General features: G+C 34.2%; 1 protein-coding gene across 1 annotated transcript in view; it reads left to right on the top strand.

Moving 5' to 3' along the window:
- htt (huntingtin) overlaps positions 1-22,973 on the top strand; it is a 277,075-nt gene that overhangs the window by 14,066 nt on the left and 240,036 nt on the right. Inside the window, exon 2 of the mRNA XM_089091088.1 lies at positions 10,600-10,783. Within this exon, the coding sequence (XP_088947214.1) occupies positions 10,600-10,783 (184 nt within the window). The remainder of the gene's footprint in view (positions 1-10,599; positions 10,784-22,973) is intronic.

Raw genomic sequence — 22,973 nt, 5'->3', positions numbered from 1 at the left:
TTGTTAGTAGTAGTAGTAGTTCTGATTGACGGAATAAAATGGCTGTATCAAAATTTTGATTGGAAGTGTTTGGGGAAATGATAAGGGGGGGGGGGGCATTTGCCTTCTGATTACTTTCAACTAATAAAAAGGCACTAGTTCTCTCAATTTCCAATTGAAAGAACCCTGTTTCAAGTTTTTATGACAACTCTTTCTATAAAAAACATTATATGCCGCCAGGGCATAACTTACAACCTTAGCCCTGAGGCCTGTGAGAGGGTTGTCATAATCAAAAATATAATTTCCGGGCCCTTCAACTACGTTCAACAAAATGGCTATATCAAAATGTTGATTGGAAGTGTTTGGGGAAATGATGGGCGTGGGGCGGGGGTATTTGCCCTCTGATCGCTTTTGATTGTTAATAAGGGCACTTGCCCTCTCAATTTTCAATTGAATGAGTCCCTTTTGAAGTTTCTACGACAACAGTGACAAAGACCTAATTTCCAGAACTTTCAACTATGTTGAACAAAATGTTTATCTCAAAATTTTGATCAGATGTGTTTGGGGAAATGGTGGGCGTAGAAGGGGCATTAGTTCCCTCCAGTCATTTTCGACTATTAAAAAGGTTCAAACACTGAAATTTTTTACTTTAGTTTCGCTGACTGTATCATGTTTTATTTAAATTATATTAAAAAATAAACATGCCCCTTACAGCTATTTCATATGGGAAAACTTGGGCCATGGAAAATTTAGCAGAAGATACTCAATACTTCTTCAATATACGTATATATATATATATATATATATATATATATATATATATATATATATATATATATATATATATATATATATATATATATATATATATATATATATATATATATATATATATATATATATATATATATATATATATATATATAGTTTCTGACTTGTTCATACAATTTACAAGTAGTATTTGACTAATCTTAACAAGAAAAAGAAACTGCCAAAACCTCTAAAAAAAAGGTGCCAAGATCTTTACCTCTTGGATAGTATGGAAAAGAGGTTTTTTTTAAACCTCCTGAGATTGCCATAAATATGTGGCTATCTCAAAATTTTGATTGGATATTTTTGGAGAAATGGTGAGAGTGAGATGGTGGCTAGTTGCCCTTCAATTACTTTCGACCATTAAAAATGGCACTAGCCCTTTCAATTTCCAATCTAATGAGCCCTTTTTGAAGTTTCTAGAATAACGCATTCTATAGAAACCTTATATGTCCCCAGGGTATAATTTACAACCCTTGCGCTGAGGGCTGTGGGGGGGGGGGGGTTGTCAGCCTCAAAGACAATTTCCGGACTTTTTATCTACGTTGAACAAAATGGCTATCTCAAAACTTTTATTGGATGTGTTTGGGGAAATGGTGGGCATGGGAGGGGAGTAAGTTTTCATCCAATCGCTTTTGACTATTAAAAAGGGCACTAGCTCTTTCAATTTCCAATCAAACGAGCTTTTTTCGAAGTTTCTATGACAACGCTTTCTATAAAAAATCTTATATACCCCAAGGGCATAACTTACAACCCTTGCCCTGACAGCTCTGGGGGGGTTATCATCCTCAAAGATGTAGTTTCTAGAACTTTTATCTACGTTAAACAAAATGGATATCTCAAAATTTTGATTGCATGTGTTTTGTATGTTTTGATTGCATATGTCAAATACATTGCATTTGATTGCATGGAAATTGTGGGCATGAGAGAGGGGTTAGTTGCCCTCCAATTACTTTCAACTATTAAAAAGGGAATTAGCTTTTCAACTTCCAATCAAGGGAACCCTTTTTGAAGTTTCTACATCAACGCTTTCTATAAAAAAAAAACTTTATATGCCCCCAGGGCATAACTTACAACCCTTGCCCTGAGGGCTGTAGGGGGAGTGTCATCCTCAAGGACATAATTTCTGGGCTTTTTGAACTACGTTAAACGCAATGTCTACCAAAAAATTTTAATTGGATGTGTTTTGGGAAATGGTGGGTTTGAGAGGGGGATTAGTTTCGCTCTAATCACTTTTGCCTATTAAAAAGGCCACTAGCCCTTTCAATTTCTCAATAGAATGAGCCCTTTTTGAAGTTTCCACGAAAACACTTTCTATGAAAACCTTATATGCCCCCAGGACATAACTTACAACCCTTGCCCTGAGGGCTGTGGAGGTGGGGGGGGGTGGTTGTCATCCTCAAAGACCTAATTTCCAAAACTTTCAACTATGTTGAACAAAATGGCTATTTCAAAATTTTGATTCGATGTGTTTGGGTAAAAGGTGGGTGTGAGAGGGCGTTAGCGGCCCTCAAATCAATTTCAACTATTAAAAAGAGTTTTAGGCCTTTCTATTTCCAATCGAGTGTGCCTTTTTTCAAGTTTTTACAACATTGCTTTCTATAAATACCTTATATGCCTGCAAGGCATAGCTTACATTCCTTTGCCTGAAGACTGTGGGTGAGTGTCCTGTGCAAAGATTTAATTTCCAGAACTTTCAACTGCATTGAACAAAATGGCTATCTAAAAATTTTGATTGAGTGTTTTTAGGGAAATGGTGGGTATGGAATGGGTGTTAGTTGCCTTCCAATCACTTTCGACTGTTAAGTAGGGCACTAGCCATTTCAATTCCCAATCAAATGAGTCCTTTTTGAAGTTTCTACAACAACGCTTCATATAAAAAACATTATATGCCCCCAGGACAAAACTTACAACCCTTGCCCTGAGTGCTGTGGGGGCTGTCATCTTCAAAGACCTAATTTCCAGAACTTTCAGCTATGTTGAACAAATTGGCTAAAAATTTGGATTGGATGTGTTTGGGGAAATGGTGGATGTGGGAGGAGGGTTAGTTGCCCTCCAATCACTTTCAACTATTAAAAAGGGTATTAGCCCTTTGAATTTCCAATCAAATGAGCCCTTTTCTAAGTTTCTACGGCAAAGCTTTCTATAGAAACCTTATATGCGCCCAGGGTATAACTCACAGTCCTTGCCCTGAGGGCTGTGGGCGGAGTGTCCTCCTCAAAAACATGATTTCTATTTGGAAATAAACGACGTTGAACAAAATGGCTATCTCAAAAATTTTGAGTAGATGTGTTTGGGGAAATGGTGGGCGTGGAAGGGGTGTTAGTTGCCTTCCGATCACTTTCGACTATTAGAAAGGGCACTAGCTATTCCAGTTTCCAATGGAATGAGCCCTTTTCGAAGTTTACACGACAATTTCTTTGATACGAAGTGCCCTGGTCTAAGGAAAGAATAAATAACACATTGTGCCAAAATCGTTCTTTGCTTAGGCAGCACAATGGCGCTGCCTAATATGCCCATTATTTTGGAATTATCTGCATACAAGCAAATTTGTACTCTATGATTGAAGGCACATCATTGATGAAAATATTAAACAAAGTTGGACCTAAAACTATTCCTTGAGACAATCCACTTTTTACATTTGCTGATTCTGAGAAGAAGATCAATCTGCCATTTCTAAATACCCGTTCCAGCTTATTTCTATTGGTAAGCAATTGAATTGTCCAGTTGACAGCATCATCGTTTATGCCCATTTCACAGAGTATAGAATTTAGTCTCCTTTGACATTCTTTATTGAATGCTCTAGCTAGATCCAGTAATATCATGTCAACAAGAGACCCCTCATCCATAAGCTTTGTGACATGCTCGTACGTATCAATAAAGTTAGTGTCAACTGATTGATTGGGACACCAGGGGTAACTCTGACACCAAGTTTATCTGGCTCAGTGGTGACAGATGTCTGTGATTTTGTACACTATATTTTTCCTTTGACTTGGGTACTTGATAACAGTGTTCATAAATAAAAGTTCAAATAGGGATGCAATCCTTTTAATACACAGTGATGATGATAACAGTAATAGACATTTACAAAAATACTATATATTTCGGTCACACATGCAGTGACTGTCATCAGTAGTACTACTAATACAGTTTTACCACTGATGACGGTCACTGCATATGTGACCAAAATATCTAGTATTTTTTGTGATTTTCTATCACTGTAATCAACATCACTGTCTATTAAAAGGATTTTATCCCTATTTGAACTTTTATTTACCGTCATGGAAAGGCAGTGTGGTCTCGGAAATTATCTAACAGTGTTCAATATTTCTGCCATTTTCAATTCCTTTGTAATAAAGGAATTTCAAAGTTTTGAGAACGGTATTTTGTTGGCCACAAGGTAGGTAACAATTTTTAAGTGATAGTCCTGTATACAGTTTTAGGAACCTAAGTCAGATAACTATACCTCCAGGCATAGTTATAAAAACTCCCCACAGTCCCTGGGGCAAGTATTACACATTATATGAGTTGTCCATTATTTATATATAAGGTTGGTTCTTGGGAAAAGGAGCGATCCTGAGTATCTAAAAAGGCGACGGGCATTAAAGCAAAACTTAGGAAATGTTCAGGAGGATGTCAAACAAAATCAAAACATATTATATGCATGTAGGTTGTCAAATGGGCACAACAGCAGTTCAGTATCTAAGGAATGACTAAGGCATGGCTAAGACTTTAAAGGCATGTTGATAAGGATGTTGGAAAGAGAATGGATGGCAACTAGTCCGCTCTCCTCTTAGACTGTTAAATGTCTGTCTTAACAGGGATAGAAATCTCAGAGAGCCATTTTATTTAATATAGTCGCAAGATCTAATAGCTATGCCTCTGGAGAAGGCTAAGCCCCCCACAGTCCCCTGGGAAAGGAAAGTAAATTATCCATCTTGCAGAATTTATCAAAGGAAAAGGGGGAAGTGTTTGACTCTGGGTGTGTTCAAAAAGACAGAAGTTATTAATATGAAATTTTGAGGAATTTTGGGTGGTACGTCGAGCCAAGTAAAAAGACATTATCAGCATCCAAGTTATCAAAAAGACATATTGACATTGTCTCAGGAATGAGAAGGATATTAGTTTAAAACGTTTAGGGGCACTACTACTAGTACTGCTGTGGCTACAAATACGACTAGTTGCCATATGAAACTCTGACTACTTCTGACTGCATCAATTTACGACTGTGACTGCTTGCAACTGGTACTACCGCTAATACGCTTTCCTCTTCTGGCCACTTTCAGGAAATATTGAACAAAATCAAAACACTATGTATACTGATTGTCAAAATTTTCAACAAAATATATTTTGAAAGTATATTGATACGTTATTATAATTTTGAACAAAACATATTATAAACATTTTTCTTATATCTAAAAATAAAAAGAAAATACAGTGGAAGGAAATGTTGAATTACCGAAACTTCCAGGAATTAAAAACATCATATATTAAATATTCAGTTTATTTTCATTAGTTCTATCCTGTTATCTTTATTATTATAGTGATTTATTTTTTATCTGTGTTTAACCTTTTGAAAAACTAAAGCAAACTGTTCAAAATCCATATTGTTTTCAATAAAAAGCTAATACTGTAATAGGCTTTAGAAATTTTAGGGTTAGGGGAAGAAAAATGGGACAGTAGCCAAACTTGTGTTTGTTATAATTTTTTTCATTTTTAGTTTTACTTGAATATTCTATTTAATTGTTTATCATTTTGAGATTTCTTTATTCATCTATATCTCTATCTGTTAAATTTATGTGTAGTATAATAATTTACCTTAATTTTAGTTTGCTTGGGTTTCATTTATTCTTTAAAATAATTTCTGGTCGTTTGGAATTGGAATCATCATTGGACTTTATTTTTGCTGGTCTTGAGTTTAATATGGCTCTTTACTTTCCTTTGAAAAATTTCTTTTAATGGATTTATTTTTTATTTATTAAATGAAACAAAAAACAATAAGCTTTATCCACTGAAAGTAAGGGACAACATTAAGACTTAAACAAACATAAATTATTCTGTATATGAAGGGGAGGCTTCCCCTTCCTCAACTCTTTTCCCCTTTACAATGAAATCTTAAAGCTCTTTAGGAATGCTCTTAATTCGAATTCAATGCCCTTGTGTTTGAGCAGTCTTTCTTGAAGAATTGTGACACAAAGTTAAACTTTAGCATAAATAGCATGGGCTGAGGAAGAGGTAGCCCCCTCATATATGGAATAATTTCTGTTTGTTCAAGTTTTAGTGTTGCTCCTTACTTTCAGTTGAAAAATCTTTGTTTTAATTTAATTTGTGACTCTTTTTCAAATCACTTTTGGGAATGCCCCCCCTCCCTTGTGCCAAAAAATTTTCCTGGACGATTCCCCCTTAAAAAATTTATCCCCTTCCAACACAGAAAATTCTATCCAAAATAATTCCACATATTCCCAATAACAAGACTATGTGTGAACAATGGGCAAATACCATAACTTCAAACCCATTCTTCAATAAACTCTTCAACAATGATGAATCAAATGGGTATCTCAAAATATTTATCAGATGTCTCTTGGAAAAAAAGGGCATGGGAGGGGTGCTTGCTGCCTTCAAATTCTTTTTGTCACTCAAAAGGAACACTAGAACTTTTATTTTAGTTTGAATGAGACACCTCCAAATCTTCTAGGACCATTGGTTTCATACCATCACCCCTAAGAAAATGGAGAACAACAAATAAACAGACATTAATGATCTTTCTTCTGTCAAAATACAAATTCCAAATTTTTGTAGATAGGAACTTGAAACCTTTTCACTAAGTTTCCTCGAAATGACGAGTCTGATGATGTTATTTTCATTAAAATAGCTTGACCTTTTGGGGGTGTTTCACCCCTTTTTCAAAGTCAGTTAAATTTTCTTAGGCTTTTAGTTTTTCATGGGTAACAGTAAACTTAATCAATTTTTTATATTTGGAATCAACATGAAAAAAAGCAATTCTTTCGACTTGTCTGTTTTTATCCAGATTTTATTTTTTAGGGTTTCGATCACTTTTTGGCCAAGTTACTCCTTTCTTACAGTTTGTTACCTTGACCAGTTTAATGTCAGCATTTTTTTATATGAGCTCAAAAAGGAACATTTCTATGACCTACAGTTTTTAATGTCTTCACAAAGTATACTCCCAGATTTCTTCAGAGTAAAACAAGGCTATTTGCTGACGGCTCTACGATTATCCCTTCTAATCAGTGTGGGCTTGCAAGTAACTATGGGTATGGTCAACAAGATAGTTATGTGACCTTCTGCCCACCTTTCGACAAAAATTTTCACTCTTGCCCTAAAGGGGAGTTTAGCTTAGATGTTGCTAGTCCACTCAACTAGTCAGACTAGAGGGCACTACAGTCCATGCAATGATATGCTACCAAGTGCATACAAGACATGAAGGACAGTGATTATTCATGTCGTATTGAGACGGTCAAGCTCCCTACTCTTGGCTATTGAAGAAAAGGGGGGTAGGTACTACATTACAACACAGGAAGCTACTGAATTCTGAAAATCCCTCTTCCAACAGGATAGTGCTCCCAATATAAGAGACAAAGAAGTCTTATTTTATATATAGTAAACACAATCTTAAGAAACAACTTCTTTTCAAATAGCATCGTGAACTTGTGGAATTCCCTCACCAAAAAAGCGACGGTCTTCTCTATTGATGCTTTCAAAAAGTGTATCAGCTGAGAATGAGATGCTGCTGATGTTTCTGATAACCTTCATTATTGATTCAGTTTTTTTAATCAGGTTTACTTTTATTCCTGAGTCATGTGAATTTAAGTTTTCTCAAGCTATAATTCTTACCAGGGCCCAAAAGTATGTTTTTTTTTGGTCATTGAGCCACACCTTACTGCTTGTGAGCTGAAGTGTGGTTGTATAGTTTATTTCAGACAGTCCAGTTTAAAGCTGTAAGCTCTAAGCTCTTGGAGTTACAAAAAGCAGGGCTGGAAATTACCGTTTCTCTCTTGTTACTCATAGTAATGGAATTTGCTTTGAGCCTAAATAAAGCATGAGTTGAGTTGTAGAAATGAAGACATTGAAAACTTGAGATCCAAGAATTAAAAGTTTGAAAAAGTCTGAGTGATTTATTTTTGTTGTGTAAACTAACTACTAATATTTTAATTTGCTTTATTCACTGTTCCTTCTGTAACTTTGAAACTAAAATTTTCTTTCCTGCAAACTTTAAAATTGTGCTATAGACTTGAAATAGACAATGCTGTTGTTTGTTTGCTCACAATCAAGTTGTTTGTCTACAGTTCTTAGTTTTTAGTAGGTAGTGAGCCTAGTGCCTACCTGACCAGCATATAGTTAAAACACACCAGAGGTAATTCTTTACTGTGACAATTCATGATAATATGCAAAGAATTGAGTAAAAATTTACTTCCCAAAGGCTTTGTCTGCTGTATTAGCCTTTGTAATATTTCCTTGTATTTGCGAGTCATTCTATACCAACGGTGCCTAAAGCCACATCAAAACACACTAGCAATTACAGTACAAAGGCATCTGAAAAATATGCAAAAGATGGTCCACCAAGAACTGAAAGGAGTTTTTTATGCCATGGATGACTTTATGTTGTCCATCAACTTTATGAATTTAAACTGCCTTCAATGTAATATGCACAGCAAATGGATGTGCAAATTGTCTTGCTCTAAATGAGGATAAGTTTGAAAACCAAGTTTCTGTTATCTTGACTGCTCAAACTTGGCTGCATATCATATTTGTGCAAGTTGTTCTAATCTTCCCCAAAGTCTGGTGCCACTAAGTGCAATTGATCTTCCTTGGTGGTTTTCGTGAATGTGCTTCCATTCTGAACAGAAATTATTATTTTGTTTCTGATATGATGACCTGGACGGTGAAGCTGCTTAAACTAATTTTTACTACACAATTTCAAAATTCAAAAACATTGGGTAGCTCTGGTGTGATGGAGAAAAGACTTATCCTATTATTTGTGAAGAAGCACAAGCAGCTATGTAGCACTATTACACTTGCTAACACTGCCATTGTTATTGGTGTAATCAGAGCTGAAAAAATTTGTAGGTGCAGGAAACTTAATATTACTGCACTGGGTGTCCCAGCTTCAGCTGATGTCAGTATCTTCATCACAAAACTGATTAGAGTATTGAGTAGGACTCCAGACCAATGTGAGGTGCCTCCCTACTAGTGCTAATTCTCTGTTTCAAAATACCACCACTAGTAGTTTTTACTGTTTTTAGTTTTGAAATAAAAGAAAGACAATTCTCCTCAGCTTATGTAGTCCCCACACTTCAGAGCCAAAATCGACCCTGTCATTACTGTGTCGCCCAAAATTCTAATCTTAGTTTGCTGACTTATCCTTCTTTTCTTCTAAACTTTTTTCAACTGTAAAGAATCACGATAGGCCGTGGCTATTATACACTTTACAGCTTTACTACCATATTCACTAACAACACTACAGAGGCACGTGAATCTATCCGCTTTTCAATTTTCGTGCTATCTTGCATCACTTCTTCAGCCTTATTTATTGCTTTCTAAGCAACTTTGTGTTCATGACATCAGTTTTCCAACCTGTTTTTGCACTCTGAACACCTCCAAAAATTCATCGATCTCACTAACATTCCTATTTAGGACACCTAAACCATCTACATAGTCAAAGCCTAGGAGAATTATGTCTTTCTATTTGTGATAGTATGTTGTATCATTGCTTTTTTATATTTCTTAGGACTATGTCTATCAGAATGATCGTATGAGCGGGGATGGGACACAACACCGCTTAATTCCTGATTCCATACCAAAACAACTACTAACTTCACTTCCTACCTTAACTGCAGCAGTATTATTCTTTATATTGCATGAATTACTTTAAAATATTTATCTGGTATACCCCACAAGGATAGGACCTGTACTGAAAGCTATCTTGAAATTCAGCAATCATTGGCTTTATTTTTCTTGATGTGCTTGCTTTAAATCCAGGTTAATAAATTTTGTACTGTATTATTGGTCTGTAGCTGTAGCAGCAATATCTGTTTAGGAGTATGCACTGACAAACTGAAAATTTACCAAGGAACCAATTGCAAAGATTTGTAAAAGTGCACTGGTCTTATTGAAAAATGCTATTGTGTCTAGGTTCTTATTGAAAATGAATATAAACTATTCAGTAAAAAACAGAAGAATTAATTTACATAGCCTGATTGTTAATGAGTTTATGTTCAGCCTTATATATTCTAGTATAACGGTATGAATAGATATGAATCTGAGAGATCATAACTTTAGCCCTTTAAATTGGAAGCAAACAACTGGTTGCAACGTTCTTGGCCCTCTCATGCAAATATATTTTTGGGTTGTGTACTTTAGCATAATTTTATTCAAACGTTTCAACAACAGACCTGTTTTAGTTTCACATTTTCTGCACAGTAGGAAAACAAATCACAGAAAAAAAAAATAGTGAAAAGCATTGTTGCAATTGTTCATTAAACAAAAACAATTTAATTCGTAAGAGAAATTTCCTATAAATAGAACCTATAGAAAAATTTACCAGTAGGCCACTGAGGCTGTGGCTTCAGTGATTCTGCCCACATATCAATGTCCATGCTTCCATAGCAAAGTTTGATGTTGTTTTAAGATACCTTGGCTTATTAACTTTATGATAGTTCAATTTGCATTTATTCTGTTTCTGAGTATTTGTTTCACTTTCTGAAAAATCAGTCGTTTTTGTTTTAGCCTACTTGTAATCATAAAATCCTTTGTATGCTGAAGTTTGTTTGATTAGCCTATGTTTTAATTTAGGCAGCAAGCCAAATTGAGTCAGATTAATGGCTACCTATTTACAATCACTAGTGGGGAAGCCTGTGATAGCAAAGAATTTGCTCAAGATCTTAGTTCAGCGTTGAAAAAATTGTTCAACTATTTTGATGATGAGGACAGTTCAGTTCGACTTGCTGCAGACACAGTTATCATTCAGATAATTAAGGTAATTGTTTTTACTATTTAAAAAAAATTAAAGAAGATTTACAACCCGTCATTTAAGTATCTTGACTGTAAGGATTAGTTAGTGATGTTACCTCTTATGATGAAGAATGAATATGCATTTTGCTTTTTGTGTTTATTTTGATTTTTTCTTTTAATGCAAATCTTGAAAAGATAAAAAAATATATATTGATAGTTTGAACAGTAGAAGGATAATGAACAAAAATGAAAAACTACTTCCTCTATTGAAACAGTAACAAGTATGTTGTCTAGTGAGGATTTACTCCCATGTGAGTGTCCAATATAAAGTTTAAAAGCCAAATACCTGCAGGCAGGAGTTTTCTCCCCCCTCCCATGGAAGAACATAAATTCAATGCCATGGGGGAGAACCCACCAACTTGGAAGTCAGAAAGACACCAAATGATGGAGTCCAAGTGATTTCTAACGATGAAGAAGAAAAGTGCAGTTAGAAGCCGAAAGGAGTCCCTTTAGGATTCCAGGTGCTTTTTTTTAGGAAGAAGGAAGGAAGGATGTGAATAGGTAAGACTTTTTGCTATCAAATTGACTAAAGGGGGAAATTTACGGGCCTTTTTGGTTAGCATACCCTATAGAGAAGTCCTATGATCCTCCAATATCGCTTTTCATGCCCTTTATCAGATTTTCACCCAAGATCATTTGGAACCGGAATTTGAAAACCGGGGTTTTTCCTGCAGTTGGAAGCAAAGAAATTCTCCCTATTCTCAAAACGATTTCATAGTAAAATTCTGTTTATAAAGTGCTATGAAAACTGTTTCTTAGATCTCGCTCATTACGCAAATAAATGAATGATACCTCAATAATATTTTCTTGCACGAAAATTGGTCAAAACAGAACCAAGCTTGATTAATTGGAGATACATCCAATGCTTGCAATGTCGATATACTTGGTATTACATCCATCAAAAGGAAAATGCCCCAAATAAAATTTTCTGAACTAAAATGCTCTGAAAGAGCGCTTAAAAAAAGGCCGTGTTGAAAATACACTTATTGGAAAAATCCTATGCTCAACCATCTTGAAAAGCCTCTTCTAAATTATCAAAATTATATTCATCTTTGGACTTTCTAATTTAAAAAATTGAGTGTTATCCATATCATTTCATGTGAAATGCCCAGTTGATCATTTTTGTTAGGATTTAGGATTGATCTGCCAGTTGAACCTACAAGATTTTTAAGAAGGTGATTGGAGTAAACTGAACAAGATAAAATATCAAACATTTCGTAGTAACGAATTGTAGCCTAAGTATGGAGCAATGCGGCTCAATAGTAACCGAAACTAAAAGAAAGAGTCTTAATAACAGTTTCAAAACGTGTTTTTCAACTTCTTGTTACTATGGGCTGTGGTTTGCCACTTATTAGGCTGCAACAACTTCTGCAACTATGATGATTCGATATTTCAGTTAAAGATTATCTGAAGTTCCTCTTTATATTAAACATTTCAGTTAGTATAGGCTAGAGCTCGTTCTTTACTATAAATTTTTCTTCACTATATTTTTTTTTATTTACAATAGGTAACACTTCGTTCTTTAATATATTTTTTGACAAAAAATGCATCTTAGTATACAAGATGATAAATGGCGTCATAATCGTAGATTAAAACCATAATTAATGTTATAGTGAAACTGTAGGATGATGTTGTTTGCAACTGAGATTGGTTCTTTACTATATACTATAATTAACAAATTAAACATGATTACAAACAGGAAAAAGCCTACGGCTTTTTCTTTTTTGAAATAGTAAGAGATGAACCTCAAACAATCAAGTAAGTCCAATGTATGCAATGGTTTGTTATTCCAATGATTGTCTTTTAATGTAATATTATCTTAACTTTAGCTACTAGGAGAGGTCAGAGCACGTTCTAAGAGAGCGTGCACTGACCATATCTTCATCATGCAAATGCTGATTGAAGAGAGCAATGATCGGAAGAAGAAATTGTTGATCTTATTCATTGACTTCTAAAAAGCATTCGATTCAATCGATCGAGAAACCCTGTGGAAGATTTTATCCCATTATGGATTGCCAGAGGAAATAGTAGGATAGCCAGAGGAAAGGTTAGGATAGCTGGCATTCATCAAGATTGGTAATAAAAATGCAGTTTTTAGTGCAAAAATTTATTCTATTATTAATTTTTTTTATTATTATTAAGAACATTCACTAGATGTGGCAGTTTCCTTTAAAATGATCCGTTAAACAGCTCTCTACGATGTTCCAGTACCAAGCTATCTGTGGAAAAGAAAATAGAAAGAAAAAGATGCCCTCAATGCAGAATATCGTGATTGCTGTCACTTTTCTTGATTTTCAAACCAATATACTTTCCTTGTTAATCTAGCCAAGCGACAGTTAGTCTCCTATATAGGGGTGTTGGACAAGACGGTTCTAATAGTATACTTCGTTTTCTAACTCTAGATTTAGGAGTTATGGACTACTTCATTTTTTACTATGGGTCGTAATTGTCTCTTACTGGGTTGCTAGCTACCGCTGCGACCCGGATAGATACATAAAAAGAATCAAATTTTGGTGCTTATCGAAAATATACGAAATTTAACTAGTTTATTGTTACCCATCAAAAGTTACGATTCTGAGAAAATGTGTCCAATTTTCGAAAAAGGGAAAACACCTCTCAAAACAACAAGAAATCTTAGCAAAGATCACTAAAAACAAAAATTAACTAAAACACCATCAGATTCAGCATATCTGAGAACCTTATTATAGAAGTTTCAAGCTCCTATACACAAAAGTGTGGAATTTTGAATCATTTGCTGGAAGAATGATCGCGGATGTTTTTCTCAAGGGTGATCGTATCGAACCAGTGATCCTGGAGAAACGGGATAGGGTTAATTTAATCGGAAATTAAAACATCTAGTGTCCTAAATTTTTAAGTGACCAAAATTACTGGAGGGCCCCCCTCCCATTATCTTTTTCCCCAAAGTCATCTGATAAAAATTTTGAGATAGCCGTTTTGTTCAGCATAGTCGGAAGATCTAGTAACTATATCTTTGAGGATAACTTGACCCCCTACAGTCCCTGGGGAGGGCTGCAAGGTATGAACTTTGCTCATTGTTTACATATGGTATTGGCCATTGGGAAGTATACGGATATTTTTTTTTTTTTTTTGGGGGGGGGGGGGTTCTGGGGTGAAAATTAAGCAGAAAGGTCTTTCTATTGAGGGATTTTTGTGGGGGAAAGGGAATTTTCTATGGAAGGGGAGCTGGATATCCCTGCATTATTTAAAAAATGATCAGAAATTAAATAAAAAAACAAGTTTTTCCAACTAAAAGTAAGGAGCAACATTAAAACTTAAAACGAACAGAAATTATTACATATATACCCCCTCAATAGTAGAAATGACCCTATAACTCGTGACAGTACACCAAATATGGGCATAGAGTCCCTAGGGGAGATGGATTTCTGAGAAATTGATTGCGTAATCGAGGGGGAAGTGAATTTCCGAGAACTTGATTGTGTAATCGATCGTGAATGTCAAGGTGCCCAGGAATTTGGAACACCTGTGCTATCGACCTCAATTCCCCTTTCGTGAATCAATAATTCCCCTTAGAAACAACAAATTGATTCCCCTTTCTTGACAGATCAATCAACCAATGACATCATCTGTCAGACTTTAAAAATTTTTGCCTAGAAACGATTCTCCAGGAATAGATCCAAGTCATTAATGTCTTTGCCTTGGAAACAGTTCTACTGGTCGAACTCCAAAAGATATTAATAACCATTGCCAATGGAAACAATTCTCCAAGAAACATCTTAGCGATGAATAGATTAACACGGGAATCAGGTTTCTTAGTAATTTCAAATGTGACAGCGCAGAGATGCCAAAACAAAAGGAACACGCTGAAATTACGATTAGGGGTTATTTGGGCGAAACCATTTTAGACATTTTAGGGAATTATTTCGGCGAAACAGTTAGAGACATTTTAAAAGATGATTTTAGAAAAGGTTATAGAAGAGGATTTGAGGGTGAATCTCTGTGGTTGTTATACTACACACGTTCCATTTGAACAGTGTTGTGAGGTCCTCTACCCAACCCCGAAGGGTTCCGATCCCCCTACCCCAACCCCGAAGGAAGCCCCCGGTCCTCAAAGGTCCCCCGGGCTCCCAAAGGACCATCCGGCCCTCAAGGGTCCCCCAGACCCCCAAAGGACCCCCCGGGCCCCAAAGGGCCCCTCCCCCTTGGCCCCCAAAGGGCCCCTCCCCTCCCTCTCCCTCCCTCTCCTCCCCCTCCTCACCGTCCCCCCTCCTCCCCTCTCCCTCCCCTCCTCCCCTCCCCTCCCCTCCCCCTCCCCTCCTCCCCTCCCCTCCCCTCTCCCATTTTTTAATATTTTTTTTTGTGCATTGAGACACAGAAGGGCCCCCTCCCCTTGCCCCCCCAAAGGGCCCCCGGCGCCCCAAAGACCTGATTTTTCAAAGTTCATTTTGAATTTCTTTCGTTGAAAAGCAAGAGTTGGAATATTTCAGTAGTGTTTTGTTGTGGTTTACCTTGTCACAGTTACATTTTCTTGATTTTTCAAAGTTCATTTTGAATTTTTTCATTAAAATGCAAGAGGTGGATTATTTCGGTAGTGTTTTGTTGTGGCTTACCATGTCACAGTTACATTTTCTTGATTTTTCAAAGTTCATTTTGAGTTTCTTTCATTGAAATGCAAGAGTTGGAATATTTCAGTAGTGTTTGGTTGTGGTATACCTTGACACAGTTACATTTTCTTGATTTTTCAAAGTTCATTTTGAATTTCTTTCGTTGAAATGCAAGAGATGGAATAATTCAGTAGTGTTTGGTTGTGGTATACCTTGTCACAGTTACATTCTCTTGATTTTTCAAAGATCATTTTGGATTTCTTTCGTTGAAATGCAAGAGTTGGAAAATTTCAGTAGTGTTTTGATGTGGTTTACAGTGTCACAGTTACATTTTCTTGATTTTTCAAAGTTCATTTTGGATTTCTTTCATTGAAATGCAGGAGTTGGAATATTTCAGTAGTGTTTTGATGTGGTTTACAGTGTCAAAGTTACATTCTCTTGATTTTTCAAAGATCATTTGGATTTCTTTCATTGAAATGCAAGAGTTGGAATATTTCAGTAGTGTTTTGTAGTGGTTTACATTGTCACACTTACATTTTCTTGATTTTTCAAAGTTCATTTTGTATTTATTTCGTTGAAAAGCAAGAGTTGGAATATTGCAGTAGTGTGTTGTCGTGGTTTACCTTGTCACAGTTACATTATCTTGATTTTTCAAAGTTTATTTTGAAATTCTATCATTGAAATGCAAGAGTTGTAATATTTCAGTAGTGTGTTGTCGTGGTTTACCATTTCACACTTACATTCTCTTGATTTTTCAAAGTTCATTTTGAATTTCTTATGTTGAAATGCAAGAGTTGGAATATTTCAGTAGTGTTTTGTTGTTGTTTACCTTGTCACAGTTGCACTTTCTTGATTTTTCAAAGTTCATTTTGAATTTCTTTTGTTTAAATTCAATAGTTGTATTATTTCAGTAGCGTTTTGGCGTTGTTTACATTTTCACAGATCAATTTGATTGATGTTTAAAAGTTAGTTTTGAATTTCTTTCAATGAAATTCAAGAGTTCGATTATTTCAGTAGTGTTTTGTCATTGTTTACCTTGTCACAGTTACATTCTCTTGATTTTTCAAAGTTCATTTTGAATTTCTTTCATTGAAATGCAAGAGTTGGAATATTTCAGTAGTGTTTTGTCGTGGTTTACCTTGTCAAAGTTAAATTATCTTGATTTTTAAAGTTCATTTTGAATTTCTTTCATTGAAATACAAGAGTTGGAATATTTCAGTAGTGTTTTGATGTGGTTTACCTTATCACAGTTACATTTTCTTGATTTTTCAAAGTTCATTTTGAATTTCTATTGTTGTAATGCAAGAGTGGAATTATTTCAGTAGAGTTTTGTCATGGTTTACCATGTCACAGTTACATTCTCTTGATTTTTCAAAGTTCATTTTGAATTTCTTATGTTGAAATGCAAGAGTGGAATTATTTCAGTAGTCTTTTGTCGTGGTCTTGTCACAGTTACATTCTCTTGATTTTTTAAACTTCATTTTGAATTTTTTATGTTGAAATGCAAGAGTTGGAATATTTCACTAGTGTTTTGTTGTGGTTTACCCTGTCATAGTTACATTCTCTTGATTTTTCAAAGTTCATTTTGAGTTTCTTTCATTGAAATGCAAGAGTTGGAATATTTCAGTAGTGTTTTGTTGTGGTTTACCTTGTCAAAGTAACATTCTCTTGATTTTTCAAAGTTCATTTTGAATTTTTTCGTTGAAATGCAAGAGTTGGATTATTTCAGTAGTGTTTGGTTGTGGTTTACCTTGTCACAGTTACATTTTCTTGATTTTTCAAAGTTCATTTTGGTTTTCTTTCATTGAAATGCAAGAGTTGGATTATTTCAGTAGTGTTTGGTTGTGGTTTACCTTGTCAGAGTTACATTCTCTTGATTTTTCAAAGTTCATTTTGAATTTCTTTCATTGAAATGCAAGAGTTGGAATATTTCAGTAGCGTTTTGTCGTGGTTTACCTTGTCACAGTTACATTTTCTTGATTTTTCAAAGTTCATTTTGAATTTCTTTCGTTGAAATGCATGAGTTGGAATATTTCAGTAGCGTTTTGTCGTGGTTTACCATGTCACAGTTACATTCCCTTGATTTTTCAAAGTTCATTTTCGATTTTCTTCATTGAAATGCAAGAGTTGGAATATTGCAGTAGTGTTTTGGTGTGGTTTACGTTATCACAGTTACATTCTCTTGATTTTTCAAAATTCATTTGAATTTCTTTTATTGAAATGCAAGAGTTGGAATATTTCAGTAGTTTTTTGTCGTGGTTTACCTTGTCACAGTTACATTCTCTTGATTTTTCATAGTTCATTTTGTATTTATAACGTTGAAATGCAAGAGTTGGAATATTTCAGTAGTGTTTTGTCGTGGTTTACCTTGTCACAGTTACATTCTCTTGATTTTTCAAAGTTCATTTTGGATTTATCACGTTGAAATGCAAGAGCTGGAATATTTCAGTAGTCTTTTGTCGTGGTTTACCTTGTCACAGTTACATTCTCTTGATTTTTCAAAGTTCATTTTGAATTTCTTTTATTGAATTGCAAAAGTTGGAATATTTCTGTAGTGTTTTGTCGTGGTTTACCTTGTCACAGTTACATTTTCATGATTTTTCAAAGTTTATTTTGTATTTCTTTCATTGAAATGCAAGAGTTGGAATATTTCAGTAGTGTTTTGTTGTGGTTTACCTTGTCAGAGTTACATTTTTTTGATTTTTCAAAGTTCATTTCGGTTTTCTTTCGTTGAAATGCAAGAGTTGGAATATTTCAGTAGTGTTTTGTCGTGGTTTACCTTGTCAGAGTTACATTCTCTTGATTTTTCAAAGTTCATTTTGGATTTCTTTCATTGAAATGCAAGAGTTGGAATATTTCAGTAGTGTTTTGTCGTGGTTTACCTTGTCACACTTACATTCTCATGATTTTTCAAAGTTCATTTGAAGTTCTTTCATTGAAATGCAAGAGTTGGAATATTTCAGTTGTGTTTTGTCGTGGTTTACCTTGTCACACTTACATTCTCTTGATTTTTCAAAGTTCATTTGAATTTCTTTCATTGAAATGCAAGAGTGGGAATATTTCAGTGGTGTATTGTCGTGGTTTACCATGTCACACTTACATTCTCTTGATTTTTCAAAGTTCATTTTGGATTTCTTTCATTGAAATGCAAGAGTTGGAATATTTCAGTAGTGTTTTGTCGTGGTTTACCTTGTCACACTTACATTCTCTTGATTTTTCAAAGTTCATTTGAATTTCTTTCATTGAAATGCAAGAGTTGGAATATTTCAGTAGTGTTTTGTCGTGGTTTACCTTGTCACAGTTACATTCTCTTGATTCTTCAAAGTTCATTTTGGATTTCTTTCATTGAAATGCAAGAGTTCAATTATTTCAGTAGTGTCTTTTCGTGATTTACCCTGTCACAGTTACATTCTCATGATTTTTCAAAGTCTATATTTAATTTCTTTCGTTGAAATGCAAGATTTGGAATATTTCAGTAGTGTTTTGTCGTGGTTTACATTTTCAGAGCTACATTCTCTTTATTTTTCAAAGTTCATTTTGGGATTCTGTCATTGAAATGCAAGAGTTGGAATATTTCAGTAGTGTTTTGTCATGGTTTACCTTGTCACAGATACATTCTCTTGATTTTTCAAAGTTCATTTTGAGTTTCTTTCGTTGAAAAGCAAGAGTTGGAATATTTCAGTAGTGTTTTTTCGTGGTTTACCTTGTCAAAGTTACATTTTCTTGATTTTTCAAAGTTCATTTTGAGTTTCTTTCATTGAAATGCAAGAGTTGGAATATTTCTGTAGTGTTTTGTTGTGTTTTACCTTGTCATAGTTACATTTTTTTGATTTTTCTAAGTTCATTTTGGATTGTTTTCGTTGAAAAGCAAGAGTTGGAATATCTCAGTAGCGTTTTGTCATGGCTTAACTTGTCCCTGTTACATTCTCTTTAATTTTCAAAGTTCATTTTGAATTTCTTTCATTGAAATGCAAGAGTGGAATTATTTCAGTAGTGTTTTGTCGTGGTTTAATTTGTCACAGTTACATTCTCTTAATTTTTCAAAGATAATTTTGGATTTCATTCATTGAAATGCAAGAGCTGGAATATTTCAGTAGTGTTTTGTCGTGGTTTAACTTGTCACAGTTACATTCTCTTAATTTTTCAAAGTTCATTTTCAATTTCTTTCATTGAAATGCAAGAGTTGGAATATTTAAATAGTGTTTTGTCGTGGTTTAACTTGTCACAGTTACATTCTTTTAATTTTTCAAAGTTCATTTGAATTTCTTTCATTGAAATGCAAGAGTTGGAATATTTCAGTAGTGTTTTGTCATGGTTTACCTTGTCACAGTTACATTTCATTAATTTTTCAAAGTTCATTTTCAATTTCTTTCATTGAAATGCAAGAGTTGGAATATTTCAGTAGTGTTTTGTTGTGGTTTACCTTGTTAGGTTAGGTTAAGTTAGGTTAGGTTAGGTTAGCCTACGTACGCGCGCGTACGTAGGCTAACCTAACCTAACCTAACTTAACCTAACCTAACTTGATCTAGCCTAACCTAACCTAACAAAAATCAAGAAAATATAACTGTGTCAAGGTAAAGCACAACAAAACATATTTCAACGAAAGAAATCCACAATGAACTTTAAAAAATCAAGAGAATGTAACTGTGACAAAGTAAACCACGACAAAATACTACTGAAATATTCCAACTCTTGCATTTCAAGGAAAGAAATCCAAAATGAACTTTGAAAAATTAAGAGAATGTAACTTTGACAAAGTAAACCACGGCAAAACACTACTGAAATATTCCAACTCTTGCATTTCACGAAAGAAATCCAAAATGAACTTTGAAAAATCAAGAGAATGTAACTTTGACAAGGTAAACCACGAGAAAACACTACTGAAATATTCCAACTCTTGCATTTCAATGAAAGACATCCAAAATGAACTTTGAAAAATCAAGAGAATGTAACTGTGACAAGGTAAACCACAACCAAACACTACTGTAATATTCCAAATCTTGCATTTCAATTAAAGAAATTCAAAATGAACTTTGAAAAATCAAGAGAATGTAATTGTGACAAGGTAAACCACAACAAAACACTACTGAAATATTCCAACTCTTGCATTTCAATGAAATAAATTCAAAATGAACTTTGAAAAATCAGGATAATGTAACTGTGACAAGGTAAACCACGACAAAACACTACTGAAATATTCCAACTCTTGCATTTCAATGAAAGAAATTTAAAATGAACTTTGAAAAATCAATAGAATGTAACTTTGACAAGGTAAACCTTGACAAAACACTACTGAAATATTCCAACTCTTGCTTTTCAACGAAAGAAATTCAAAATGAACTTTGAAAAATCAAGAGAATGTAACTGTGACAAGGTAAACCATGACAAAACATTACTGAAACATTCCAACTCTTGCTTTTCAACACAAGAAATACAAAATGAACTTTGAAAAAGTAAGAGAATGTAACTGTGACAAGGTAAACCACGACAAACCACTACTGAAATATTTCAACTCTTGCATTTCAACAAAAGAAATTCAAAATGAACTTTGAAAAATCAAGAGAATGTAACTGTGACAAGGTAAACCACGAGAAAAAACTACTGAAATATTCCAATTCTTGCATTTGAACCAAAGAAATCCAAAATGAACTTTGAAAAATAAAGAGAATGTAACTTTGATAAGGTAAACCATGACAAAACAATACTGAAATATGCCAACTCTTCCATTTCAATTAAATAAATCCAAAATGACCTTTGAAAAATCGTGAGAATGTAAGTGTGTCAAAGTAAACCACAACAAAACCCTACTGAAATATTCCAACTCTTGCATTTCAAAGAAAGATATCCAAAATGAACTTTGAAAAATCAAGGGAATGTAACTGTGACAAGGTAAACCACAACAAAACACTACTGAAATAATCCCACTCTTTCATTTCAATGAAAGAAATCCAAAATGAACTTTGAAAAATCAAGGGAATGTAACTGTCACAAAGTAAACCACGACAAAACACTACTGAAATATTCCAACTCTTGCATTTCAACTAAAGAAATTCAAAATGAACTTTGAAAAATCAAGGGAATGTAACTGTGACAAGGTAAACCACGACAAAACACTACTGAAATAATCCCACTCTTGCATTTCAACTAAAGAAATCCAAAATGAACTTTGAAAAATCAAGAAAATGTAACTGTGACAAGGTAAACCACAACAAAACACTACTGAAATATTCTAACTCTTGCATTTCAATGAAAGATATTGAAAATGAACTTTGAAAAATCAAGGGAATGTAACTGTGACAATGTAAACCACGAGAAAAAACTACTTAAATTTTCCAACTCGTGCATTTCAATTAATAAAATTGAAAATGAACTTTGAAAAATCAAGGGAATGTAACTGTGACATGGTATACCGCAACAAAACCCTACTGAAATATTCCACCTCTTACATTTGAATGAAAGAAATTAAAAGTGAACTTTGAAAAATTAAGAGAATGTAACTGTGACAAGTTAAACCACGACAAAACACTACTGAAATATTCCAACTCTTGCATTTCAATGAATGAAATCCAAAATGAACTTTGAAAAATTAAGAGAATGTAACTGTGACAAGTTAAACCACGACAAAACACTACTGAAATAATTCCACTCTTGCATTTCAATGAAAGAAATTCAAAATGAACTTTGAAAATTAAAGAGAATGTAACAGGGACAAGTTAAGCCATGACAAAACGCTACTGAGATATTCCAACTCTTGCTTTTCAACGAAAGCAATCCAAAATGAACTTAGAAAAATCAAAAAAATGTAACTATGACAAGGTAAAACACAACCAAACTCTACAGAAATATTCCAACTCTTGCATTTCAATGAAAGAAACTCAAAATGAACTTTGAAAAATCAAGAAAATGTAACTTTGACAAGGTAAACCACGAAAAAACACTACTGAAATATTCCAACTCTTGCTTTTCAACGAAAGAAATTCAAAATGAACTTTGAAAAATCAAGAGAATGTAACTGTGACAAGGTAAACCATGACAAAACACTACTGAAATATTCCAACTCTTGCATTTCAATGAAAGAAACTCAAAATGAACTTTGAAAAATCAAGAGAATGTAACTGTGACATGGTAAACCATGAGAAAACACTACTGATATATTCAAAATCTTGCATCTCAACGAAAGAAATTCAAAATGAACTTTGAAAAATCAAGTGAATATAAGTTTGACAAGGTAAACCACGACAAGACACTACTGAAATATTCCAACTCTTGCATTTCAATGAAAGAAATTCAAATGAACTTTGAAAAATCATGAGAATGTAAGTGTGACAAGGTAAACCACGACAAAACACTACTGAAATATTCCAACTCTTGCATTTCAATGAAAGAAATACAAAATGAACTTTGAAAAATCAAGAGAATGAAAGTGTGACATGGTAAACCACGACAAAACACTACTGAAATAATCCCACTCTGGCACTTCAATGAAAGAAATTCAAGATGAACTTTGAAAAATCAAGAGAATGTAACTGTGACAAGGTAAACCACGACAAAACTCTACTGAAATATTCCAAG

The sequence above is a fragment of the Artemia sp. Qi Xiang Cuo genome, chromosome 6 (assembly GCF_049724085.1).
Source record: "Artemia sp. Qi Xiang Cuo chromosome 6, ASM4972408v1, whole genome shotgun sequence".
NCBI classification, from domain to species: Eukaryota; Metazoa; Arthropoda; class Branchiopoda; order Anostraca; family Artemiidae; genus Artemia; species Artemia sp. Qi Xiang Cuo.
The sequence above is the reverse complement of the archived record's forward strand: the minus strand, read 5'-3'. Positions and strand labels throughout refer to the sequence as shown.